General features: G+C 34.2%; 1 protein-coding gene and 1 pseudogene across 5 annotated transcripts in view; one reads left to right on the forward strand and one right to left on the reverse strand.

Annotated features, from left to right (window-relative positions):
• VMP1 (vacuole membrane protein 1) overlaps positions 1-25,212 on the forward strand; it is a 140,046-nt gene that overhangs the window by 72,459 nt on the left and 42,375 nt on the right. For all 4 annotated transcript variants that reach the window (XM_082372066.1, XM_082372064.1, XM_082372067.1 and 1 more), the window contains one exon: positions 23,859-23,939. In XM_082372066.1, coding sequence (XP_082228192.1) covers positions 23,859-23,939 — 81 coding nt within the window. The remainder of the gene's footprint in view (positions 1-23,858; positions 23,940-25,212) is intronic.
• Positions 466-23,559, reverse strand: LOC309618394 (small ribosomal subunit protein eS1 pseudogene; annotated as a pseudogene). The gene has a single exon. The product of its transcript is annotated as a small ribosomal subunit protein eS1 pseudogene (transcript).

Consider the following 25,212-nt stretch of genomic DNA (forward strand, 5'->3'; position numbering starts at 1 on the left):
CACTAGTATCCATCGGTTTTGTGGCTTATTATAGATTTCAGTATATGTAGGTTTATTTATCCCTACATACTTTTTCCCAGGTGTAGACAAGGGGTTATGAGGTTTTTAACTTTTGTTTATTTATTTTGCAGGTTGGGGAGGGGGCTGTTGCCAGTTTTCCACATTTTAAATTAGCTGAGAGAGTACTAATGTTTTAATTCATTAGTCAAAGAAGAGTTTTGCAAAATAAGTTTGTCAAATATAAGGTTTTTGTTTTTGTCTGTTCTTGCTTAACACTGTGTAGAATATTACTATATCCAAGTAAGATACCTCACCTGCTTTTTTTTTGTTTTTTTTGTTTGTTTGTTTTTTGTTTTTAATTTGGCTGAGTTGGGTCTTAGTTGCGGCACGCAGGATCTTTCGTTGCAGTGAGCGGGCCTCTCTCTAGTTGTGGCGTGTGGGCTCCATAGTTGTGGCGGGCGGGCTCAGTTGCCCCGCGGCATGTGGGATCTTAGTTCCCCAACCAGGGATCAACCTGCATCCCCTGCATTGGAAGGCAGATTCTTAACCACTGGACCACCAGGGGAGTCCCTCCTCAGCTGTCCTGATACACTTTTGTGATGCATCCTTGTGTTTGTTTTTCATTTTCACTATGCAAATAAATTTACAACAGTTTTGTCATTTTATGTCTAAATCAGTGATATTGCAAACATTTTTTGTTTTTAGTAACAAATTTGTCTTAGGCTCTTTGCCTCTGTTACTTTTTCCAGGTTTGCATATTTTCAAATTATGTTAGTGCTTATAAATTGAAACATTCCAGAAATATTAAAAGTAAAAAGTGAAAGTTCACACACACCTACTCCCCAAAGTAGGATAATAACCACCATATTCTAGACTGTTTTCTGTGTATGGAACACTTTTTTTTAATAAAAGCTAAAATCATACCATATATATTAGTCTTAGATTCCTTTTTCACATATATATCGTAGACATTTGATACTGATTTTTAAAATTGTGTTCTTATTACAAAGTGATTACGTACAGCTCATTGTAGAAAATTGGTATTTGTATACTTAAAAAAAAATCCCTTCATCCTTCATTCTTTTTCTCTGTAAATATTTGTGAGTGAGTCATATTCTATTTATTGTTTTATGACTTGTTTTGAATATAAAAACATACTGTGAACATTTTTCAGTCATCAAATATTTTCCACATCTTTGTTTTTTTTTAGTAATTTTCTTTGTGACTACAAAGTATGTTTATGGTATAAAATGTTGAAACCACAGAAAAAGAAAAAACCCTTTCGTCTAACTGGTTAGTTTATCCATTTTTTTATATTTAGTGTATTTTTCATTTTCTTATTGATTGACATTTTTAAGGAGATTCCTTTTGTCATATGCTGCCAGTAATTTTTCCATATTGTTCATTGTGTGTTTTACTATGTTTTGTTTTTTGAATAAAGAAATTCACATTTTTGTCTTTATTCCAATATCTTAGATGTTTCCTTTTGGAGTCGTGCCTAAAATTATCTTCCTGAACCCTTACGATTATGTAGTAGATATTCTGCTGCATTTCCTTTTAGTATTTTTATGGTTTTATTCTTTTACCTTTAAATCTTTTATCTGTTAAAATATTTTTACCAATCATATAATGTAAGAATCTAAGTTTCTCTTTTTTAGATCATTACCTATTTGTGTATTGTTCTAACACTATTTACCCAATGATTTTTAACATGTTAGTTTTCTCTTAGGTTTTATTGTTATAAGTTGGATATTATATTTTTGTAAATAGTTATTAATGGTATATAAAAAGATACTAGGTTTTTATTTGGTAATCTATAAGTTTCCTGACATCTTTTTAGTTATAGCTTATTGATTGTGATTGTGATTTAAAAGTTTTTATAGTAATCAGTTTCATAAAGATCCAAAAGTTTATCTGACTTTGGTGCTGGAATTTCCTCATAGATGCATGTATTTTGTAAAACCCCCCAATTTGACAAGAGCAATAAAAAAGTTGGATCAACTGTAGCTAAAATAGCAAATTAAGTAAAATGAAACAGGGTGGGAAATGTGTTTTTTTATTCTTGAAGGTAAAAGCCTTTGGTAGAATAAGTTTATCAGCAGGAAGAGTGAAAAAAACCTTGGCTCTCGTTGCTTTACCATGTGCTCTCCAACTAGGTTAAAGGGTGTATATGCTTTTACTAGGAAACTGTTTCTAGGTAACAATTTTAAAGCTAAGTATTTACTTAAATTCCAGTTTTGACTGATGGTTGGATTTTGTTCTGTAGGTATTTGGGGGAGAAAAAAAGATTATTAATGCATTTATTTGAATTCTGATTCTTTATGGTACCTACTTTATTTTTGTGACTACAGTATTGAGATCGGGCAGTATTTTTCCACTAAGCTGACTTCCTTTTGCTCTTGGCTTTCTATCATGTTTTTACTAGATGTCTGTGGGAGGTAGACATGAATGAATGTAGCTTCCTATGACCTTGAACAATTCTAGCATCATTTATAAGAGTTACGTCTAGAGAGCTGTTATGTGCTTTGTGGACTGTTTCATGCAAGGTTTAATTATTCCCTTTATGATCTTTTTCTTCTTTGTTCCTGATTTCTGTTAATGATATCACTGTCTTCATAATCACTTGGTGTCAAAATTTGAATCATCTGACTCCCTCCTCACTTCTCATATCCAGTCATTCTTCAGGCCTGTTGATTCTAACTCCACAGTATCTTCAAATTCGTCCTCTCTTTTCCCTTCCCACTGCTGGTTCATGCCTTTATCACTTCTCCACTGAACATTTATAGTGACTTCCTAATAGGTCTCCTCTTTACTAGCCTTTTTTCCCCCCAATCTATTTCCACAGAAAGCAACAAAAAACAATTTTCTGAAAAATACCTCTGGTCATGGAACTTTGCTGCTCAAAAATCTTCCCAGTCCCTGGAAATTGTCTCTTGCTGTATCTTTCTTGTGTCACTTATCACTTTCTGCCTTCTTTTAGAACTGTCTGTGGGCTTTTCTCATCTTACCCAGGAGTTTGTAAGCTCCTCGAGAGGAGGCCACAAAAATATTTGTATTTTTGGCTGTGCCTGCATGGTCTTGCACATACTACTCACGCAGTAGATACTTTGAATGAACTAAGAAATATCAGTTAAGAGAGAAAAGGTACCATTACATGAAACATGTTCACTTAATATTCAGTCTTTTTTATTAACATCACAAATAAGATTTTTTATTTGTCACCCTTACAAGTCTGAATTTTAAACAGTTTTTTGGACTGGTGGCTCATATCCATCAGCTTGTTCAAGTTTAGCACCTGTCTCATCCCCATTAGCTTTTCCAGAACTACTTACTGCCTTCATCATGAAACATGAGTTTTCCCATTTCAAACCTGGGGTTTACTTTCCTAACAGAGACATCATAGAGCAGATAAATAGATTGGCAAGCCTTTTCCATGTCTTTTCCAATGCTGTCTGGAATCAGTTTTTTGACAATTTCTTTCAAGTCATCTTCTTCTGGTTTTGTCAGACCTATTGGTGCTAACAGTGAGGTTTTCTGAATCTGATTGCTGCATTTTTTAGTAAAAACAGCACTGGATAGACGAAGTTAATAATCATCAGTAGTCTTGACATCAACATGGGCTTCAGTCATGGGCTGCCATTTTTTGACCGTGGAGCACATTTTGTCATAAGCAAGATCCATGCCACGGAAATTAGACAGTTTTTGCCCTGAACATCCTCAGTAATTAGCTTGAATTTTCTAAATGCAACTTCATCATTCTGCAGATCAGCAAAGCTCACTTCAAAACATGACCCTTGAGGCCATCCAATGTGATTTTGGTTCCTTGAGTTTTTGTGACCAGTTTTTCCTGTATTTTTATATTGAACATATCTGGTGCTTTCACATCATACCGATCTTTCTTAGAAAATGGATCAACCACTTTCCTTTAGGCTCCCTTTTTGCTGCCTTTTGTAAGGTGCTTATTCTTGCAGATTGCTGTGTTGCTGCTCAGCCAAAAGGGAATATTCAGTCTTACTCCCCTGCAAAATAAAATATAAAATACGGTGAACACAGAAATCATCTTACATAAAAAAGGTTGAACTGTTTTGCATCTTTGAGTTTAATAATCATCTGATTGTAAAGCACTACAGAATTTACAGAATCTTTCATTCAAAAAAAAATCATCTGAGAGCAAGGGTTGAAGATAATATAGTAGACATCATTAAGTTAAATGACTTATACTTTTGAATTCACATTAAGTAAAATAATGCTAGTAAAGTTCTATACTTTAGAAAAAAATAAAGGTTATTGTGGTGACTTGTTTATTCTGTAAGCTGTGTAACCAAAGAAAAAGGTAAATTAAAGACATGAGGAATAAAAGAGTTTGAAAAATAAAGTAACTTATTTGCTTGATGTACCCTAAAAGATTAGGGCAGCCACTATTATTGAAGTAATGGGGAACGGGAGCATGGGTGGTTGTATTTTTGTGTTTAAAACTTACACAGTAGGGTAGGAATGTTGTACGTATTTACTTAGAAGAATATGGTTTGAATAAGTTTGCTTTCCTAAATGACATCTGTCCAAGTGACCTAGCTGCTTGGATTCTTTTTCATAAAATATTAGGTTGCTGACTGTGAAAGTTACTATCACTATAGAAAATTGAGAATTAAGTTAGAAATAAGAAATTTAAATTTCTTAGAACTTATCTTTTAAAATAATACAGTCTTTTCCTCCATATTTATAGTGGTTAGCTTTTCTTTCTGTTGGGTGTAATTCATGAGTCTGTACACCACCTTAGATTAACTAGTTCCTCAAAGGCTGTTTTATAATTTCTGGATTTAATTTTATTTTAAGGGAGCGTTTCTTAGCTTCTGTTTAGGACAGCAGTATTTAAATTAATTAATACTTGCCACTTACACTTAGTCTGATTTATTGAAACTAAGTCCCCAAGTTAAGTTTAAATACTAGTATCTTTTACTAGCTTGTATTAAATATATTTAAGGCTGAAAATACCTTTTTGAGGGGGTTGAATAGGATCCATTTCCTATTCAGAAATTTCAAGTTATTTACATTATTTTATTAGTGAAAACACGTAAGTGATGAACCAAAAAAAGTTCATCGGTTGTAATGTAGTTTTTTTTTTTTTTTAGAATACTGAGTAATATCTTTTTTTTAATTGAAATATAGTTGATTTACAGTGTTTCAGGTGTACAGCAAAGTGATTCAGTTATATGTGTATATATATATTCTTTTTCAGATTCTGTTCCATTGTAGGTCATTACAAGATATTGAATATAGTGTAGTTCTCATTCTTATGGTGCATTTTCTTTGTATGCAGAATAGATTACCCAGTGAACATCCTCCAAAGTACAAGGTGATAGTTAAAGGGGTTTTGGGGGGTTTTTTTTGGCATTCTTTTGATAATGATAGAATATATGTTTGATCATTTGAGTTTAGAGACAATGGGAAAGCATTTAATAATGATTATTTATACATTCGCTAAAGTGCTTTAACCTTCCTTTGATGCTATTTTTTGTTAAGCACATTTTCCTATGAAGTGTTTGTAGTTGCACACACCATGTCAGTGCCTGCTGGTTTTTCCTCCTGTGAAGTATCCGTTCTTTTATATACAGAGATTTATGAAAGAGTTCATGGTGTGGATGATCAGAAACCCAACAGGACTCATTTTCATATAATTTAGTGCCAGTTGAACACTCTGGGTGCTGGTTGTTGCTGGGACCTGTTTTTGACTCTGTTGAACCTTTACTGGCTGTGGTTTGTCTGGCCATCACATGACTTCTCTGAAAATTCCCCCTCCCCTTCATTTCCAGTAAACTGTTTGAGTAGGAGTGAGTCAGAGTGAAACCAGCTTCCCTGTAACCACAGGGCTTGTTAAAGAATTTGTCAACGTGGACTCTAGAGGGTTTGCATTAAGCTTTGCAGTAACTGCTATGGTTTGTGTTGCGTCAGGAGTTCCACAGAAAAGCTTCCTGTTCTCAAGATCTCTTGCTTGTTTGCAAAGGGTTAAACTGATCAACTTTACCATAATGAACATTAGAGACACATGTTAAACACATTTATTTATCACTTAAAGGCTGTGTCAAAGCTACCAAGGCTTATTGTAGTTTCTCTTTTCAGAATCAACCAACCACACCCAACAACGTTAAGTTTTTGAAAAGGCAGGCCTGCTAGATCTTCTTTCAGAGCTGGCTCATAATTTTACCACAAAGTACCATCAAGATTAAGCAATTTTAAGTGGTCTCTTTTGAAGGATTCTGTTGCAAGATATTGCGACTACTAGCACAGTTAGCTTTTGGTACACAAAGGTCACTTACTTGCATTTGGTTCAACAAGAAAAGGTAGCACTTAAAATAGTTCTGTAGTTGTAGTTTCTAAGCACACTTAGCATGAATTATGGTGGAATTCTTAATACCTCATTTTATTTGCTTTCTCAGGAAGATTTCACTTTATTTTGAATTCTTCTCTTGCCCCTCCACTCCCAGACTTTTAATCTTTCTTCGTTTTCTGACTCTTCTCATTTTCTTTAACCCATTCTTATAGTAGTATTAACAGGAAAGAGAGTCGCAATATGATTCAAACTGCCAAATCAGTGGCCACTGGGAAACTTGTCTGCTCATCGTGCACTCCTGAACCCGTTTATTTTTACACGTTCATTTCTGTATTTAACCACGTCATCTTGGCCAGACTTTTATTTTAAAAATAAATTTAAAGAATACATTTAAACTTAACCTCCTTAAAATCATTTTTATTCTGCTTACCTTTTTTGTAACAAAATAAATTTAGGGAAAAGAACATGGCAGATAATTTTGAGCTAAGTATTCCTCACAGGAAAGAATACTACAGAATAATGGAAGTTTAAAATTGTTTATATTCTAACAATGCTCACAAACTCTCAATGATCAAATCAAAATAGAAGAGAAACATTAGTTTTGATGAAGAAGCATTCTAATTGAAATTAGATGATTTAAAAATGAAAATAAGAGGTTAATACATTCATTTACAAAGCGCAATAAGTAATAAATGTTTAAGATTTTTCTTGTTAGTTTGCTTTAGACATTGGAGAAAAATATAGTCTTGTTTTATGTCTGCTTCGTTCTTCTCATTTGCACACCTGTTTACAGCTATGGGGTGGAGGGGATAAGCATTAGACAGGCATTAGGTTACCTTTGTTAAACTAATTTAAAGATTTTACTCAGGTTTGTGTTTCAAACACCTTTTGTAAAATGCCTTTAGAAAGGCCCCTTTCATTGAAACTTAGACCAACAGACTGTATGTATGCTGTGCTTTTGCTCGAGTTTGCAAATCAGTAACACACTAAATACACATCCACCCTCTGTTGTAACTGCTGAACGCTCCTAGGGATCCTGGCCTAAGATCAGAGTTAGTGCAAGACATGGACAGCAGAATAACTATTATGCTCATTTCCTATTACAAAAGGTGTTTTTGTTTCTAATTCGTCAAGGTTCTTGGTTTGTCATAACAGATATGTAGTTCTTTCTCGCTGAGTATTTAAGAAAATTTCTCTTGGTAGAGTGTTCTTCCCGTTTTCCTGTCTTGGACCTTACCATGTAATAAACATGACTATCGTGCTTTTAAACTAAAGGGCTATGTAGAGACACCAGGAAGTAGGCATGGTAATTAATACAGTGCTCCCCTCAAAAGTAGGCATGTACTGTAGACTTCCTTGTCCACTTTCCCTGATAAGGGTCTGCATCCATTAATTTATCAAAACTTGTAAAAATTTATTTTTACTACTCCTTGAGGTAAAGACTTCAGTAAGTTCATAGGCTGTTATTTAAAGCCATGCTCCCATTTGTTTGTTTTAAATTTGCCTCTTTCACGTTATAAAGGGCGCTACCCTCATTCTAGTATTGTAAGATTTTTTTTAAACACTTTTCCTTTCCTCTGTTCATAACTTTATAGATTTTAGTCAGTTACCTTTTCAGCCTTTCTAAAAAAAATAATCATTTACTTTTTATATCTAATAACCCCAAACTCTTTGATCATTTTAATTCGTGCTCCCCCCATGGATCTTTATCTAATTCTTTTACATTTTTTCTGACATGAAGTTGTCAGAACTGCATATGATTTTTCAGGGACAACTACACTACTGTACTTGTGTTTTTTCAGATTTCTACAACCACAGTCCTGTTTGGCAATGCATTTTGCTAATGTTTTTAATAAATTGTTTACTTCATGTTTACTTCAATAAACTGTTTACTTGGGAGACCACTCCCAGTTCCCTTTCCTTTGTTCATAACTGGAAACTTTTATAACCCATCACTTTATCTATCTATCTATCTATCTATCTATCTATCTATCTATCTATATATATATATATTTTTTTTTTTTAGCCACGTTGCATGGCTTGCAGGATCTTAGCTCCCTGACCAGGAATCGAACCCAGGCTCTCAGCATTGAAAGCACAGTGTCCTAATCACTGGACTGCCAGGGAATTCCCCATCATTTTACATTTAAATAATTTTTCCCTAAATGTGTTATCTTACTGTTATCCACTTTGAAACTTACCTTCCACGTTTCCATTTTCTCTCTCAAGTTTACAAGATCTTTAAATTTATTGCCATGATTTTGGCACTTTATAATTTTAATTTCAGCTGTAGGTTTAGAACTTAAACTCTGTTCCTTTTTTCGGGACCATTTATAAACTTGTTAAGTGGGATGATTGGGTCTATCTTAGGAAAGAATCCCACTATTTACATTGCTCATCATAGAGATGATCCCATTTATCTTTATCCTTTGTTTTCGGTCTCTTAAGTTTCCTGTCCCTGACAATTTTGTAAATTCTGTACTGACCTAGTTTTCATAACTTTGCATGTCTGAGTTCATCTCAACCATTTTTACTTTTTTCCCCCTTTTTTTCATTCACAGTATTATTGTTCTTACATACACAGTAGATTGTCATATGCTTTTTGTTTAAATTCCAGTTTTAATCTGGAAATAAAAGTTATTCATTAGTTACTTACAACCAAACTACAATCAATTATAAATGCTAAAAATGAAGGGTGATTTTTTTTTCCCCCCTAGCATTAACTAAGATTTGGTAAATACCCTTTCTGGTGAGACATGAGAAGATCACATGAGGAGATATTGGCTTCAGACAGGAAGAAGAGAGAGAAGAAAAGAAAAATGCATTACTTGTGTAATGTGTCATTTCTAATAAATCTTGCATACTCAGACATTTTCCCTGAGTGTCTAGAGCGCTGTTGTTCTTCTTGGGCTACAGTGTTCGTCGTTATTTCAAGTAGAGGCCAGGCAGGCACTGATAGGAGTGGATGCCGGCCTGCCTGCCTTCCTAGGAATTACCATATGGTTTCTTCTCAACAGAAAACTAAGCAGGGATAGAGAGAGGAAAAGGAAGCAGCAGATACTGGCTGGTTTTACTGCTAGTAACTTGGACTGTGAAAAGGAGGAAGAAAACTCTGTATAGTTATCTGGAACTGCCAAAAATACTGCTCTACTTTTTATCTGAAAATGTTAGCAAATGCTGACTGTCAGACCCTGAGAAAGTCTCCTGAAACCTTATTTCTTCCATTTCTTCTTTGCTCCTAGACTACCCAAGAGATATTTTGTGTCTAATAGATGATTTGTGAGTTTTACGATTAGTAATCATGGTGAGGTGACCATTACAGATGTAAGTAACTAAAGAATTTCCTCTTATTTCCATCTTACCCTCTTGTCATGGAGTGTTTGGTAAACTAATTGGTTGCACTGCAAGGCAGATTTGATAAATTTTCAATTCTTAATGCATTTCCTTCCTTTCCTCCTTCCTGCTTTATAGCCCTCTTCCTTCCTTGATATTAACATGTTGCTCTTCTCTTTTTGAAATTAGAAACAAAACAAAACAAAAGCCTCTTATCCCCTTAACTTGTGATGTCGCCCTAGAACTGAGCTCACATAGTGTCTGACTAAGAATTCTGACAAGATATTTTATTTCATTGGTTCTCAGGGTTTTTTTCTTGATAGTAATGTCAAGTAATATCAGTCTAAACAATTTTGTCCCGTAATCAGTTTTGTCTCTTAATTATCATGGTGATAGATATTATTATCATCATTTTGCAGAAAAGATGAAGAAACTGTGGCTCAGGGAAGTCTGAAAACAACAAAGTTGGTGCTGTATCATTTGATGTTGCAGTAAATCTGTAGAATTGGTGTTCTTATATTCTGTTTCTCTTTTTCATGCTTTCCTTTTCATTGTAGGTTTCCTTAGTCATCTCTTTCCCCATCTCTACCAATTGCAACCCACCCACCATCCACATATACACACTAGATTATTTATTTATCTCTCAAGGGAAAACACTTGCTGGAACAGTCTTCCTCTACATTCTTAGCCTGGCTTATTCCCTCACCTCCTTTAGGTTTTTAATCAAATATCACCTTTTCTGTCAGGCCTTCTCCAACCATCGTATTTAAAATTACAACTTGCCTGCCACCCCATTTTGTAGTTGTTGTCTCCTCCCATTAAACTGTAAGCTCCATGAGGATCCAGATTATCAGTTTGATTCAGTGTTGTATCCGTTGCTCCTATAATAGCATTTGGCATGTAGTAAACACTTGCTAAACGTTTATAGAATTAATGGTCAAACCACAATGTCCTCATCTTTATATTCTTTATTACCATGCATGCATATACCATATATATATGGTAGTTACCAGCTTTTTTGGGTTGAATTTAATTGCTTTTAAATAAGAATTTTGGTTCTAATTTTGTCTTCTAAAATTCTGTATGGGTAAAAACGATATGTAGTTTTCCCAAAACTCAGCACTTAAAGCTTTTCTTTTCCTCCTCTTTTCATGCTTGAATTTATTCAGTCTTCATATGTTTGAGTTATCAAAGCTACTAATTACCACAGACAGACTCATTAGAACCATCTGTAGGAAAGTAGATAGGTTTAGATTTTTTTCAATTGAGATTTATTATCAACTGGCAACATGGAAGCAATATTAAGAGTAATTTATGTTACAGCCACTTTTGAAAAGTGTTTGGCACTGTCTACATAAACATACCCTACGATCTAGCAGTTCCATTTTGTAGATTTATACATAGAAGAAAGATGCTCCAGAAGACTTGACAAGAGTAGTCATAGCAGCATTATTTGTAATAGCCCCAAACTAGAAACAACCCTAATGTCCACCAACAGTAGTGTAAATTGTGGTATATTCATACAAAGGCAGCAAATTGATTATTGCCACGTGCAGCAGCAGGAGTGAATCACATGGACATAATGTTGACCTACAGAAGCCAGAAATAAAAGAGGACCTACTGTATAATTCCATTTATATAAAGTTCAAAAATAGGCAAGCTACATTTATAGTAATAGAAGTCAGTGAGGGGCTTCCCTGTTGGCACAGTGGTTGAGAATCTGCCTGCCAATGCAGGGGACACGAGTTCGAGCCCTGGTCTGGGAAGATCCCACATGGTGCAGAGCAACTAGGCCCATGAGCCACAATTACTGAGCCTGCGCTTTTGGAGCCTGTGCTCCGCAACAAGAGAGGCTGCGATAATGAGAGGCCCGCACACCGCGATGAAGGGTGGCCCCCACTTGCCGCAACTAGAGAAAGCCCTCGCACAGAAACGAAGACCCAACACAGCCATAAATAAATTAAAAAAAAAAAAAAAAAAAAGAGGCATGAATGCAAGCCTGTCATGTTAAAAAAAAAAAAAAAGAAAAAGAAGAAGTCAATGATAGTGGTTATTTTGGGAGAAGAAGTAATTACTAGTAGTGCCACCAGTGGGGTTTCTGGAGTTCTGGTAATGTTCTGTATCTGGATCTTGGTGGTAGTTACATGGGTGTGTTCTTTGTAAAATTTCACCAAGATGTATATTTTAGATTTATGTACATTACTGTGTATCTGCTGTACAGCTAAAAAAAAATAGTTTTACCACCCTTCCCCCAAAGTAAATTTGGTAATAAATATACGAGTACATGTAGAAATTCATTTAATTATATAGCTGATATCTTTCTATTTTAGGCACAACTCTCTGAAATGTGTGTCACTCATGGACCTTTATTTTTTACTATACTCCATGTTACAGACTACATTGATTGTACTTAGGGCCTATGCATGTGTAACTGAAATAATGTTTGTGAAACAGTATTTACTTGTATCACATGTACTGATCTCACATTTTTATTCTGTTCATTAAAAAGATGCTATTTGTGACCAACTAAATTTTCACAATATGCAGTCTAATAAAACTGCACTAAATAATAGAAATGTATGAATATGAACAGGAGCAAAATCTGAATTTTCAGATTTCTAGATGGATCAGGTTTTTAGTACTTATTAAATTTAGCTAGTTGCCAAAATAAATGGTTCTTACTGTTTCAGAAAATACACAGATCTTCTTTGTGTTCATTTTTAGACATGACTTCATAGATTTTGATTAATGTGTGATCTGATTTTTATATTTATATGTTTTATGTGTAATCCCCCCTTTTTCAAAGGGGAAAAGATGGTGTTTATGTTCTTCAATTTTATTTTTAATGTGTCAGAGAGAAGGAACCATATCCCATTTTTAGATGACAAAAGCAAGCAATAGATAATTCTAGCTAGAAAATCCAATACTGTTTATAATCATTATTTTTAACTTCCTAAATAGTAGTGTACCGGATGGGATACGAAGAAGATAAAACAAATGTTTACTTGTTACACATTGGAGTACACAGATTTCTCATATTTGTTATTTACAGTCTTGATTTTTGCCCCATCTGTGAACCATCTAAGGAACCATTAGTTCCTTATTGGTTTTTTTTCCTTCTTTTTAACTGCTGAATCCTTATTTTTCTTAATTGAGATATAATTGACATCTAACATTGTATTAGTTTTAGGTATACAACATAATGATTTGATGTATGTATATACTGCAAAATTATTACCACAATAAGTTTAGTTAACATCCATCACCACATATTGTTACAAATTTTTTTTTCCTTGTGATGAGAACTTTTAAGATGTCTCTTAACAACTTTCAAATATACAGTACAGTCCTGTTAATGAGAATCACCATGCTGTACATTACATCCCCAGAACTTATTTATCTTTTAACTGGAAGTTTGTACCTTTTGACTACCTATGCCCGTATCACCCATCCTCCATCCATCTGCCTCTGGCAATCACCAACCTGGTTTTCTGTATGTATGATCTCAGGGTGTTTTTTTTAGATTGCACACATAAGTGAGATCATATAGTATTTGTCTTTCTCTGACTTATTTGACTTAACATAATGCCCTCTAAATCTATCCATGTTGTTGCAAATGGCAAGATTTCCTTCTTTTTTATGACTGAATAATATTACAATGTGTGTCTTTCTATCTTTACGTATATATCCCACATTTTCTTTATCTATTCATCCATCAATAGACACTTAGGTTGTTTCCATGTCTTGGCTATTGTAAATAATAATATTTCAATAAACCTGGGGGGGGGTTGCAGATATTTTTTCAAGATAGTGATTTCATTTCTTTTGGAACAAAACCCAGAAGTGAAATTGTTGGGTCATATGGTAGTTCTAATTTTAATTTTTCGAGTACCCTCTATACTGGCTGTACCCATTCCCACCAACAGTGCACGTCTTTTTCTCCGCATCTTTGCCAACACTTGTTATCTCTCTTTTTTTTTAGTTTTTAATGTTTATTTATTATTTATTTTTGGCTGCGTCACGTCTTAATTGCGGCACACAGGATCTTTCATTGCGGTGCGCGGGCTCTTCGTTGCGGTGTGCGGGCTTCTCTCTAGTTGCGGCACGCAGGCTCCATAGTGCATGGCTCTGTAGTTGCGGCATGCGGGCTTGGTTGCCCCTCAGCATGTGGGATATTAGTTCCCTGACCAGGGATTGAACCCACGTCCCCTGCATTGAAAGGTGGAATCTTAACCACTGGACCACCAGGGAAGTCCGAACAGTTGTTATTTCTTGTCTGTTTTATGATGGCCATTCTAATAGTTGTGAGGTGATATCTCATTATGGTTTTGATTTCCCTGATGATTAGTGTTGTTGAGCACCTTTTCATGTACCTGTTTGCCATATGTGCGTCTTTTTGGTAAAATATCTGTTCATATCCTCTACCTATTTTTTAATCAGATTTTCTTTTCTGTTGAATTGTGTGAGTTCCCTATATATTTTGGATATTAACCCCTTGTTAGATACATGGTTTGCAAAAATTTTCTCCCAGTTGTTACGTTGCGTTTTCATGTTGTTGATGGTTTCCTTTGCTGTACAAAGCTTTTTAATTTGATGTAATCCTACGTGTTTATTTTTGGTTTTGTTGCCTTTGCTTTGGTGTCATAGCCAAAAAATCATTGCTAAGACCAAGGTCAAGGGGCTTATCCCCTATGTTTTCTTCTAGGAGTTTTATGGTTTCAAATCATATGTTCTAGTGTTTAATCCATCTTGAATTGATTTTTGTGTGTGGTGTAAGATAGGGGTCCAGTTTGATTCTTTTGCATGTGGCTATCTAATTTTTTTCAACACCGTTTATTGAAGAGACTATTCTTTCCCCATTGTATATTCTTGGCTCCTTTGTCATAAATTAATATTTCATATATGTGAGGGTTTATTTCTGGGCTCTCTATTCTTTTCCATTGATCTATGTGTCAGTTTTTAAGCCAATATCATACAGTTTTGATTACTGTAGCTTTGTAATACAGTTTGGAATCAGAAAGCATAATGGCCCCAGCTTTGTTCATCTTTACTAAGATTGCTTTGGCTATTCTGGGTCTTCTGTCATTCCATACAAATTTGGGGATTGTTTGTTCTATTTCTGTGACAAATGCCATTGGAATTTTGTTTGAGATTGCATTGAATCTGTAGATTGCTTTGAGTAGTATGGACACTCGAACAATATTCTTCCAACCCATGAGCATATAATGTCTTTCCATTTATTTGTGTCTTCAATTTCTTTCCTCAGTGTCTTATAGCTTTCAGTGTGCAGGTTTTTTACCTCCTTGGTTAAATGTATTCCTAGGTATTTTATTCTCTTTTGGTGCAATTGTAAATGCAAATGTTTTCTTAATTTCTTTTTCTGATAGTTCATTATTAGTGTATAGAAACACAATAGATTTTTTTTTTTGTTTTGGCTGCATTGGGTCTTCATTGCTGCACACGGGCTTTCTCTCTAGTTGTGGCAAGCAGGGGCTACTCTTCGTTGTGGTGTGCGGGCTTCTCATCGTGGTGGCTTCTCTTTGTTGCGGAGCATGGGCTCTAGGCACGTGGGTTTCCGTAGCTGTGGCACACGGGCTCTAGAGCACAGGCTCAGTAGTTGTGGCGCACAGGCTTAGTTGCTCTGCAGCATGTGGGATCTTTCCGGAGCAGGGCTCAAACCCATGTCCCCTGTATTGGCAGGCGGATTCTTAACCACTGCGCCACCAGGGAAGTCCCCACGATAGATTTTTGTATATTGATTTTTTATTCTCCAACTTGACTGAATTAGTTGATTAGTTCTAACAGTTTTCTGGTGGAGTTTTTAGGATTTTCTGTATATAACATCATGTCATCTGCCAACAGAGATGGTTTTACTTTTTCATTTCCCATTTGAATAAAAATGATAAGAGAGTGAGCATCCTGTCTTCTTCTTAATCTTAGAGGAAAAGCTTTCAGTTTTCCACAAGACTATGATATTAGCTGTGGGCTTGTCATATATGGCCTAATTCCCTCTGTACCCACTTTGTTGAGAATCTGTGTGATGATTTTCCTTTTTTTTTGAGAATTTTTGCATCTGTGTTCATCAGGGATATTGGCCAATAATTTTCTTTACTTGTAGTGTCCTTGTCTGGTTTTGGTTTTGGGGTAATGCTGGCCTCTTAAAATGAATTTGCAAGTGATCCCTCCTCTTCAGTTTTTTGGAAGAGTTTGAGAAGAGTGGTGTTAGTTCTTTAAATATATGGTAGAATTCACAAGTGAAACCATCTGTTCCTGAACTTTTCTTTGTTGGGAGATTTTTGATTACTAATTCAATCTCCTTACTAGTAATTAGTCTGTTCAGATTTTCTATTTCTTCATGATTCAGTGTTGGTAGGTTGTAGGTTTCTAGAAATGTATCCATTTCTCTAGGTTGTTCAATTTTTCAGCATGTCATTGTTCATAATAGTCTCTTATGGTCCTTTGTAGTTATATGGTGTCAGTTGTCATGTCTCCTCTTTCATTTTTTACTTTATCTATTTAAGCCCCCTTTTTTTTTGGTGAGTCTAGCTAAAGTTTTGTCTAATTTATCTTTTCCAAAAATCATCTTAGTTTCATTGACTTCTTCTATTGTTTTTCTAGTCTATTTCATTTATTTCCACTATGATCTTTGTTATTTCCTTCCTTCTACTAACTTTGGGCTTAGTTTGTGCTTTGTGTTCTAGTTCCTTGAGGTATAAAGTTAGGTTGTTTGAAATCTTGTTTCTTAATGTATGCATTTATCACTATGAATTTCCCTCTTAGAACTGCTTTTGCTGCATCCCTTAAGTTTTCCTATTTTGTGTTTCCAATTTTATTTGTCTCAAGATATTTTTTTAATTTCACTTTTGAGTTCCTTGACCCATTGGTCGTTCAATAGCATGTTGTTAAATCTTCATACATTTGTGAATTTTCCAATTTTCTTCTTGAAATTGATTTTTAGTTTTATACCACTGTGGCCAGAAGAGATACTTAATATGATTTCAGTCTTCTTAAATTTATTAATACTTGTCTTATGTTCTAATACATGATCTGTCCTGGATAATGTTCCATGTGTGCTAAAGAAGAATGTATATTCTGATGCTTTTGGATGGAATGTTCTGTAAATGTCTGTTAAGTCCAACTAGTCTTATGTGTCATTTAAGTCCAATGTTTCCTTATTGATTTTCAGTCTGGATGATCTATCCATTGGTAAAAGTGGAGTATTGTATTGAAGTCTCCTACTGTTATTGTATTGCTGTCTATTTCTCCATTTACATATGTTAATATTACTTTCTTATTTTGGTATCTCTTAGTCCACTATAATCTTGTGGGTCTCATGGACACAAGTCCTGTTGACTTTCAAATCTAGATGTTTTGGGGGCCTATCTATCAGGTGGAAGTCTTAAAAGTTGGGTCATCAGGTATGGGTTTGTGGGGAGCCAAGCCTTTCGCTCTACAGGAAGAAGATGGGAGTTGTGAGTTCAGTGTGTTCATGGGAGGAGGTGAGTTCAAGAGCTTCCTATGTTGGCATCCTGAATGAGAACTCTCTAATCTCTTATTAAAAGTTCTAAATCTGTAAATTATTTCTAGAATAAAATTGCTTTCCTGAAATGTGTTTATATGATGTATTCTATTTGCGCTATTATAGAATTCTACCCTAATTTCCAATTTAAATAGGAATTCCAGTGATCATCTCTGATTTAATAATGTAAAAGCTATAAATTGGATATTGAAACTTTCATTTTCAAAAGTAGTTGCACCACTCTGTTCTGATCACTCTTTTTGGTAAATGTGTGTGTATTTTGTAATCCAGCATCCTGTAGGTACTGAATTAAAAATTTATTAATTAGTTTCTATTGTCACAATCACTTTACTTCATCAAATTAATATCCCTACTTTATCTTGTAATTCTGGAGTTTGTTTCTTAGCAATCTTCATCTTATAAGTTTGTGTGAGTCCATTATAATTCAAAAAAAAGAATAGGGACTTCCCTGGCAGTCCAGTAGTTAAGACTTCACCTTCCAATGCAGGGGGTGCAGGTTCGATCCCTGATTGGGAAGCTAAGATCCCACATGCCTCATGGCCAAAAAAACCAAAAACAGAACAGCAGCAATGTTGCAACAAATTCAATAAAGACTTCCAAAAAAATGGTCAACATCAAAAAAACCTTAAAAAAAATCTTAAAAAAAAAAAAAAAAGATGATATGTGACTCTTTTGAAATTATACTACATTTAAAGGAGACCTCAAATATGCAATATTAAAAACATATCAGTTACATTAATGATATTGTTGAGGATGTCAACACTAAAATAAAATATTTTGTTCACTTTGAATTTAATAAATTAATGCTCTATATCTTTCTGTGAAAATAGCTCATAAAGAGTCCTGGTAACAGGTAGGAAATTGCAGTTAGGAAACATTTTATTCTGTTTTTAAGAGGAGAAAGATTTAAAAATTATAAGTTATGTTTCACTGTAGTTTCTGTGAAGATGATAATTAATCGTACCCATTAATTGTGTCCTTTACCATGTGTAAAATATTATTCATTGTAGAAAATATTTAATTACATGGTTATTAGGATCTTAACAAGTTAATATTTCAGACTGATTGTCCATGATACTGAAACAGCTTACAATATTAAGTCATCATTACCATTTAGCTCCATTTCTGGTTAATAGAGAATAATATGACACAACATATTTGACTGGGACACAGGAATTAACAAGTCATTTTTAGATGCCAAAAGAACTTCACAAATACAGTAGATATTAACACAAATTCCTCTTATACACAAGAAATTATTGAAACAGTTGCTCTGTGGTTTTTAGTATTGACCTTGCAGCCACTTCAGTGTCAAACCCAAGAAGAGCAATAGCTCAGCAGAAGTTTTAACATAGGGAATTCCCTGGTGGTCCAGTGGTTAGGATTCCAGGCTTTCAGTGCCAGGGGCCCGGGTTCGATCCCTAGTCAGGGAACTAAGATACTGCGAGCCACACGGCACAGCCAATAAAAATAAAAATAAAATAAAATCCTTTAAATATATATATATTTTAAAAAAAAGAAGTTTTAACATATAATGTGTTAAGAAGGCAGTTAATTTATAAAACTGCTGACCAGTTACCTCACACTGATGGTGATAGTTCAGCTCAAACTAACATAAGGTATTAACCGAATACATACTTATCTCCAGTAATAATGCATTCATTTAACATGTTTAGGGATTATCTGTTGCTTTGAAAGAAATCTTGGAATTTAATGTGATCCCTTATCACGAAAATGAAAAGATTTTCTGTTACCATTTGAAGATAAACGTTATTTTATATATTTAGATCTAAGTTGACTTCTTCAATTCAAAAATTAGTATTTTGCAAGCTAATTATTATTATTATAATTAGCTGTACAGTTTCTCTTCTCTTAATCTTAAATATATTAGGAAAACGAAATGTGAAACAAAAGTAGTGCAGGAATATTCATACTTGAAGGCATTGTCTGTTTTTCTTTATTAATCCTTGAAATCTCAGTAGTAAGGACTTATTGTAACTTTTCTTCATCTGCCTTCTGTAGTCATTGGAGAAATGTTCCTGGTGTCTCTCATTCTTACTTTCAGAAGCATGATTGGTTACATACATAATCACTATCAGTGGGAGTGGGAAAGATAATTTTATTTACTTGTATTTTGTTTATTTACTTTTAAAAAGTAGAAAATGATATATGATTACTAGTTGTAAATGCATGCTGCTTATTTAGATAGAGCTAGAGGATGAAACCCCTCTCAGGCACTTAAAATTGTGAAATATGTGAGCGTTGTGAAATGTGAATCCAGCGAAATGAAACTATTAAAAGGAATTTGGTTTTAGTTGTACAGATTTTTTTTTTTAATGAAGAATGACAATTGAGGAAGTAATCAAATTGAACTTGCTACACAGTTCCCACAAACGCAAAAAAAGAAAACGATTAAAATGAAATATTAATTTCCTTTGATATTTAACTTGAATTTTGAATCTCACATATTAATTTGTTAAACTTTTCCTTTAAATTATTGTTGTTTATTATTATTGGTGCACAGTTTTTCTTGGCTAGTTTATTTTATCTGATGGCCTAAAAAGAATAGCAAGTTTTGTTTGAAATTGTTCTTTTAAACTTTAGTAAAAGAAGGGTTTTTTTTCCTGTTTTTGTGTGCGTGTGTGTGTGTGAGAGAGAGTTGGGTTTATTGTCTAATATTACACCTATAGTACATTTTTCTCTCTTTACTTTAAAAGCAAACACAAACAGAAATATTTTAAAGCATAGAAAATGTTAGCTTTACATCATTAGAAAGCTGTCAAATTAATGCAAATAATGAAGTACTGAAGTTGTTTAAAAATAAAGAACTTCTAAAATTGCAGAGCAACAAACAAGGAACATATAATTACCTTTAAGATGTAGAACATTTTAGACAATTAAAAAATGATGTTTTTAATAAATTTGTTAACAAAGCCTTTAAAGCCATATCAGTAAGTTTTGAATATGACTTTAAATATGAAATAAGTTTAAAATAAAAACAACAAAATATAGTTGTGTTTATGAAATCTAAACATGAGTTAATTTACCATTGTAAAGTATTTCAGATTTGGTGCAAATACTAGTGTAATGCTGCCTTGAGTTTGTTTTCATTACTCTGGCAAGGAAAAACATCAAGAAAATTATTCCTCTAGCTGCATACTCTGCTTCTGTTGGTTTCTTGTGATGAAAGCAACTGTGCAGACTTATTAGTTTAATTTAAATAAACTTTTATGAATTATTTAATATATAAATGTAATTTTAATTCCAAAAATATTGTGAAAGACCTGGAAAATAAATTATAGGAAGTGAAAGTAGCATGGTCATGGTGTGTATATGTGTGTGTGTGTGTGTAACACATAGGAAGATTTATGAAATCCATTTTCAGTAGATGACTTTCAGACTTTTTAAAAAGTAAAACTCCCCATTAAAAAGGTACTTAACTTATTTTCCTTGTAAAATATGCCAGCTAAAAATTAATTAAAAAAAAAAAAGAGTAAAGGGAACTTTCTATTATACTTATTTGGGTAGAGTAACTCTTTTCCTTCAAATAAAGGTTCTTGAAGCACCGTTAAGGATAATTGATGATGGGCACCCAGGCATCCGAAAGAACAAGGAGTCTATTTTAATTTTTTCTTGTCTAGGTTCTGTTAAGTAAAGAGATTCTGCCAAGGGATAAAATAGTTCCTTACTTTCAGGATGTTTTAAATAATATGATTCCTTGAACTTCTGTAGGCTTAAATATTTTTGTTAGTTTATATGTTAGCTGATCTGTATAATGTTAAACATTTTTTCCTTTATATAAGCCAATTAGTATAATCATACCTCTTTTTCAATTTAAATGTATGGGTGTATGTATCTCTATAGTAGAAAAATACCATCAGTTTAAAATGATGGCACTATCATAGTCACTTGGTTGAAATAAATATAAGAATCTAAAGCCTCGAAATTAAGATAAAGGAAAACAGGATAGCATACCTTTTAAATACAACACTTTGTTGATCTTGTCTACACCATTTTATGCAAAAAACTAATTTTTTGTAATTTTATATACTGAGGACTGCATAAATGCTGAGATAGAAAAATGTTCCCACATTAGTCTGACTTGGCAAATAGGTTTATCAAAAGTTTTGTTGTCTTTAAAATAAAATTTGTATAGTTTTTGTTTTCTTTGTTTTACTTTTTCTTCACAATTGAGTACCATCTTTCACTAAAGTAGACTTGCTATGAAGATATCAAGAGCTGTGAAGGAAGGCGTTTTCCTGAATTTATATTTTTGACTCTTGGGCTATATTAACTAAAATTTCATAACTAATTTATAATCTAATAGTATTGTTTGGTATTTTTAAAACTCAAAACATTTCTATTCATTATGGCCAGTTTTTATTTAGTGCTCTGATGAATTACAAATTTAGTAATTTGTGAATTATGTAAATTATTCAAGACAATTGGAAGTATAATTTGTTTTAAAATAAGTTATATAGGAAAACTGATTTTATTATATATTCCTAAACAGTTTTTAAATCAATAAAATCAGTATTTCACTCTTAATGCAGTAAATGTTAATTTAAGAAAAAAAATTAAATCTTCAGTTAGAAATATGAAAAAAAATACAGAGAACCCTTTGCTGCAGTAATTTAGTTGTTTAAAAATATTAAATCTGATATATTTTATTTACTAGACGAGTAAGCCTAATCCCAAAAAGAAAAATTCTGTCTTTGAAAATACATTGCAAAATTACAAAATTGCATTGTAGAATTTAGTTAATGATTAACTTTCCTATATGTTTGAACTTGAAAGTATTTGTATTAACTGTTAATATCTGTTAATATCTTTTTTTTTTAATTTATTTTATTTGTTTATTTTTGGCTGTGTTGGGTCTTCGTTGCTGCACACGGGCTTTCTCTAGTTGTGGTGAGCGGGGGCTACTCTTTGTTGTGGTGCACGGGCCTCTCATCGCAGTGGCCTCTCTTGTTGCTGAGCACAGGCTCTAGGCACGTGGGCTTCAGGAATTGTGGCTCTTGGGCTCTAGAGAGCAGGCTCAGTAGTCGTGGCGCACGGGCCTAGTTGCTCTCCTGCATGTGGGATCCTCCCGGACCAGGGCTCGAACCCGTGTCCCCTGCATTGACAGGCGGACTCCTAACTACTGTGCCACCAGGGAAGCCCTGTTAATATCTTTTCAAATATATATTATTGGTTTAATTCCTTTGACTTTCTCACCATCCTCAGGAAGTAAGTAGGAGGAAGGTCATTTTTTTTTTTTAATTTCAGTATTCACTGTTGTACTTTGATACAGCTATTAAACATAATATTATGGGTTAAAGCGGTTTTGTGTGTTTGTTTTTTGTTTTTTGAATCTACAACTTCTGTTGTGGATTAGAGAAGTGCTTTAAACCCTCTTCCTAGTCTATGAAGGAACCTTCTATCATTTATATTATGACCATTCTATAAGATTGTTGAGCTAAAGAGAGAGGAGTGTTCTATCATGTGAACACTTCTAAAAAAGACATTCACACGTTAGCTAATATCTTTTAATCGTATCAATTATTTTCATTGAAATTTTGATGGGAGTATATACCATTTCGAAACCAGAAAACAGGTAAAGTCAAATTTCAGATTGGTACTTTTAAGAAAAAATATATACATATATATAATTACAGCATTCTCATGCTAGAAGAAGAAAATCGTGGAAATAAATTGGCCAGCCAAATGCATGTTTCAGCCTGGGAGGTAGAAGAATGAAATAAAAAGAGCAGTGATTTTTGAGTCTGAAGTATCTACTCTGCGTACACCCGAGTATTATTGAAGGGCTCCAATAAAATGTTTGTGAAAACCGTTTTATATAACTAGCACAAACTGTAAATGTAGGATGTTCTTTGTTTTGTGGGGTAATAAATGGTTAGTTATTGCCACATAAGTGTTTTTTTCCATCTTTTGGCCAATGATCAGTAGAGGTGTCTTCATTGGCTATCTTGAAAAATCCTGTGGTTTCCTACCCTAATATTAATGAGGGAGTAAGTCTGATGAGTTAATTAAAGGAAAGAGAAAGAGATATGTGGTAGACTAGCATTTCCAAAAGAATGGGTTGGTTCATGGTTGGTTTATAACATTTTGTTCATCCCTAGTTAATCCAGAGAGAACCCAAAAAATAGAGTAACAGTGTTTTGGCTTATTCTTGAAATGTGATAAAAGTTTATCTTTAAGGGTGTGTACTTAATGTTTTATCAAGATTTTATTTGCATGTTTTTCAGTGCACCCTGCTGTGATTTTTTTTTAATCATCTTATTAAATGAACCAATGCTTTCAGATTATGAGACATTTGATATTATAAACTCTGTAAAGAGCCATCTTTCTTTCTTCCGTCTACTTTTCATTAATTTTTTTTTTTTAATTTATTTATTTATTTATTTTTGGCTGCGTTGGGTCTTCGTTGCGGTGCGTGGGCTTCTCATTGCGGTGGCCTCTCCCCGTTGCGGAGCACGGGCTCTAGGTGTGCGGGCTTCAGCAGTTGCGGCACACGGGCCCAGCCGCTCCATGGCATGTGGGATCTTCCCAGACCAGGGCTCGAACCCGTGTCCCCTGCATTGGCAGGCGGACTCTCAACCACTGCGCCACCAGGGAAGTCCTTCATTAATGTTTTGATATCCTCCTTTTATACAGGACTTCGCCTCCCGGGCTAAACTGGCAGTTCAAAACCTAGTACAGAAGGTTGGATTTTTTGGAATTTTGGCCTGTGCTTCGGTAAGTGAATTGTATTTAAATAGTAGATTTATATTTCGATCCAATTTGTTTTTAAAGGTACATGACTGAATAAAAAAAAGTTATCACTTTTAACAGGTATATAATGTTATTAATCATTCACCTTACTGATCAAATGAGCTGTTTTCTGTTGGATAGGTTTCTATGTTGTTTATTGACTTTCAAGCATTTCATCATACCATGATGACTTGAGACCTAAATGGCTTGATTCAGTAAGAAAAAAGAGACAAAATCCATCTTTCTCATGAAGAATATATAATGAAGTGCATTTAAGCAAATAACAATGACTTCATTCTTTCCAGAGTTATAGCTAAGTAGTCTTTTTCCAAAGCTTCAGGCATTAGTTATAAGGAAGAATTCATATAAAACCTCCTTAAGTGACTTTAACACCTAGCTAGGTAATTGAAACATCTGTGGCAAGGTTAAGGACATCTTTGGCTACAGTGAATTAAGAAGCTATTTGTGTCAAAAATTTAATTAGGACTTCCCTGGTGGCGTGGTGGTTAGGAATCTGCCTGCCAATTCAGGGGACACGGGTTCAAGCCCTGGTCCGGGAATATCCCACATGCCTCAGAGCAACTAAGCCCATGCACTGCAACTACTGAACCTGCACTCTAGAGCCCACGAGCCACAACTACTGAGCCCGTGAGCCACAACTACTGAAGCCCGCGCGCCTAGAGCCCATGCTCCGCAACAAGAGAAGCCACCACAATGAGAATCCCATGCACCGCAACAAAGAGTGGCCCCCACTCACCGCAACTAGAGAAAGCCTGCACACAGCGACGAAGACCCAGCACAGCCAAAAATAAAAATAAAATTTAAAAAAAGAAAAAAGTTACTAACTGTATATAAAAAAAAAACTCTATAAAAAAAAAACTTAATGTCTCAAATTGCAGATTTATGAAATTGACATCCCTTGATGAGTTGGTGTTTATCCTGGTCCTTTTCTAATATAATAGATACAGTTACATTTGAAATGCGGTGTTTTGGTCAGAGTTTTCTTTGGTAGTCTGTACACAATTCTTGGTAGTTCAGTGGTAGATTTGACCAGAATAACTAGATGCACCTAGTTGATATGGTAAAAGCTGCAATTATAAGTAAAATTCAGAAAATTATTGTCTACTGACCCACAGTTACTTTATCCATTATGTATTAGAACTTGAATATATCCTTGAGTACCCCTTTCCTCACCTTAGCAAAATAAATGGCCAAAAAGGGAAGACATTTGGTGCCAAAATTTCTAATGTGATATCAA

This window comes from Balaenoptera borealis (assembly GCF_965194805.1).
Source record: "Balaenoptera borealis genome assembly, chromosome: 20".
NCBI classification, from domain to species: Eukaryota; Metazoa; Chordata; class Mammalia; order Artiodactyla; family Balaenopteridae; genus Balaenoptera; species Balaenoptera borealis.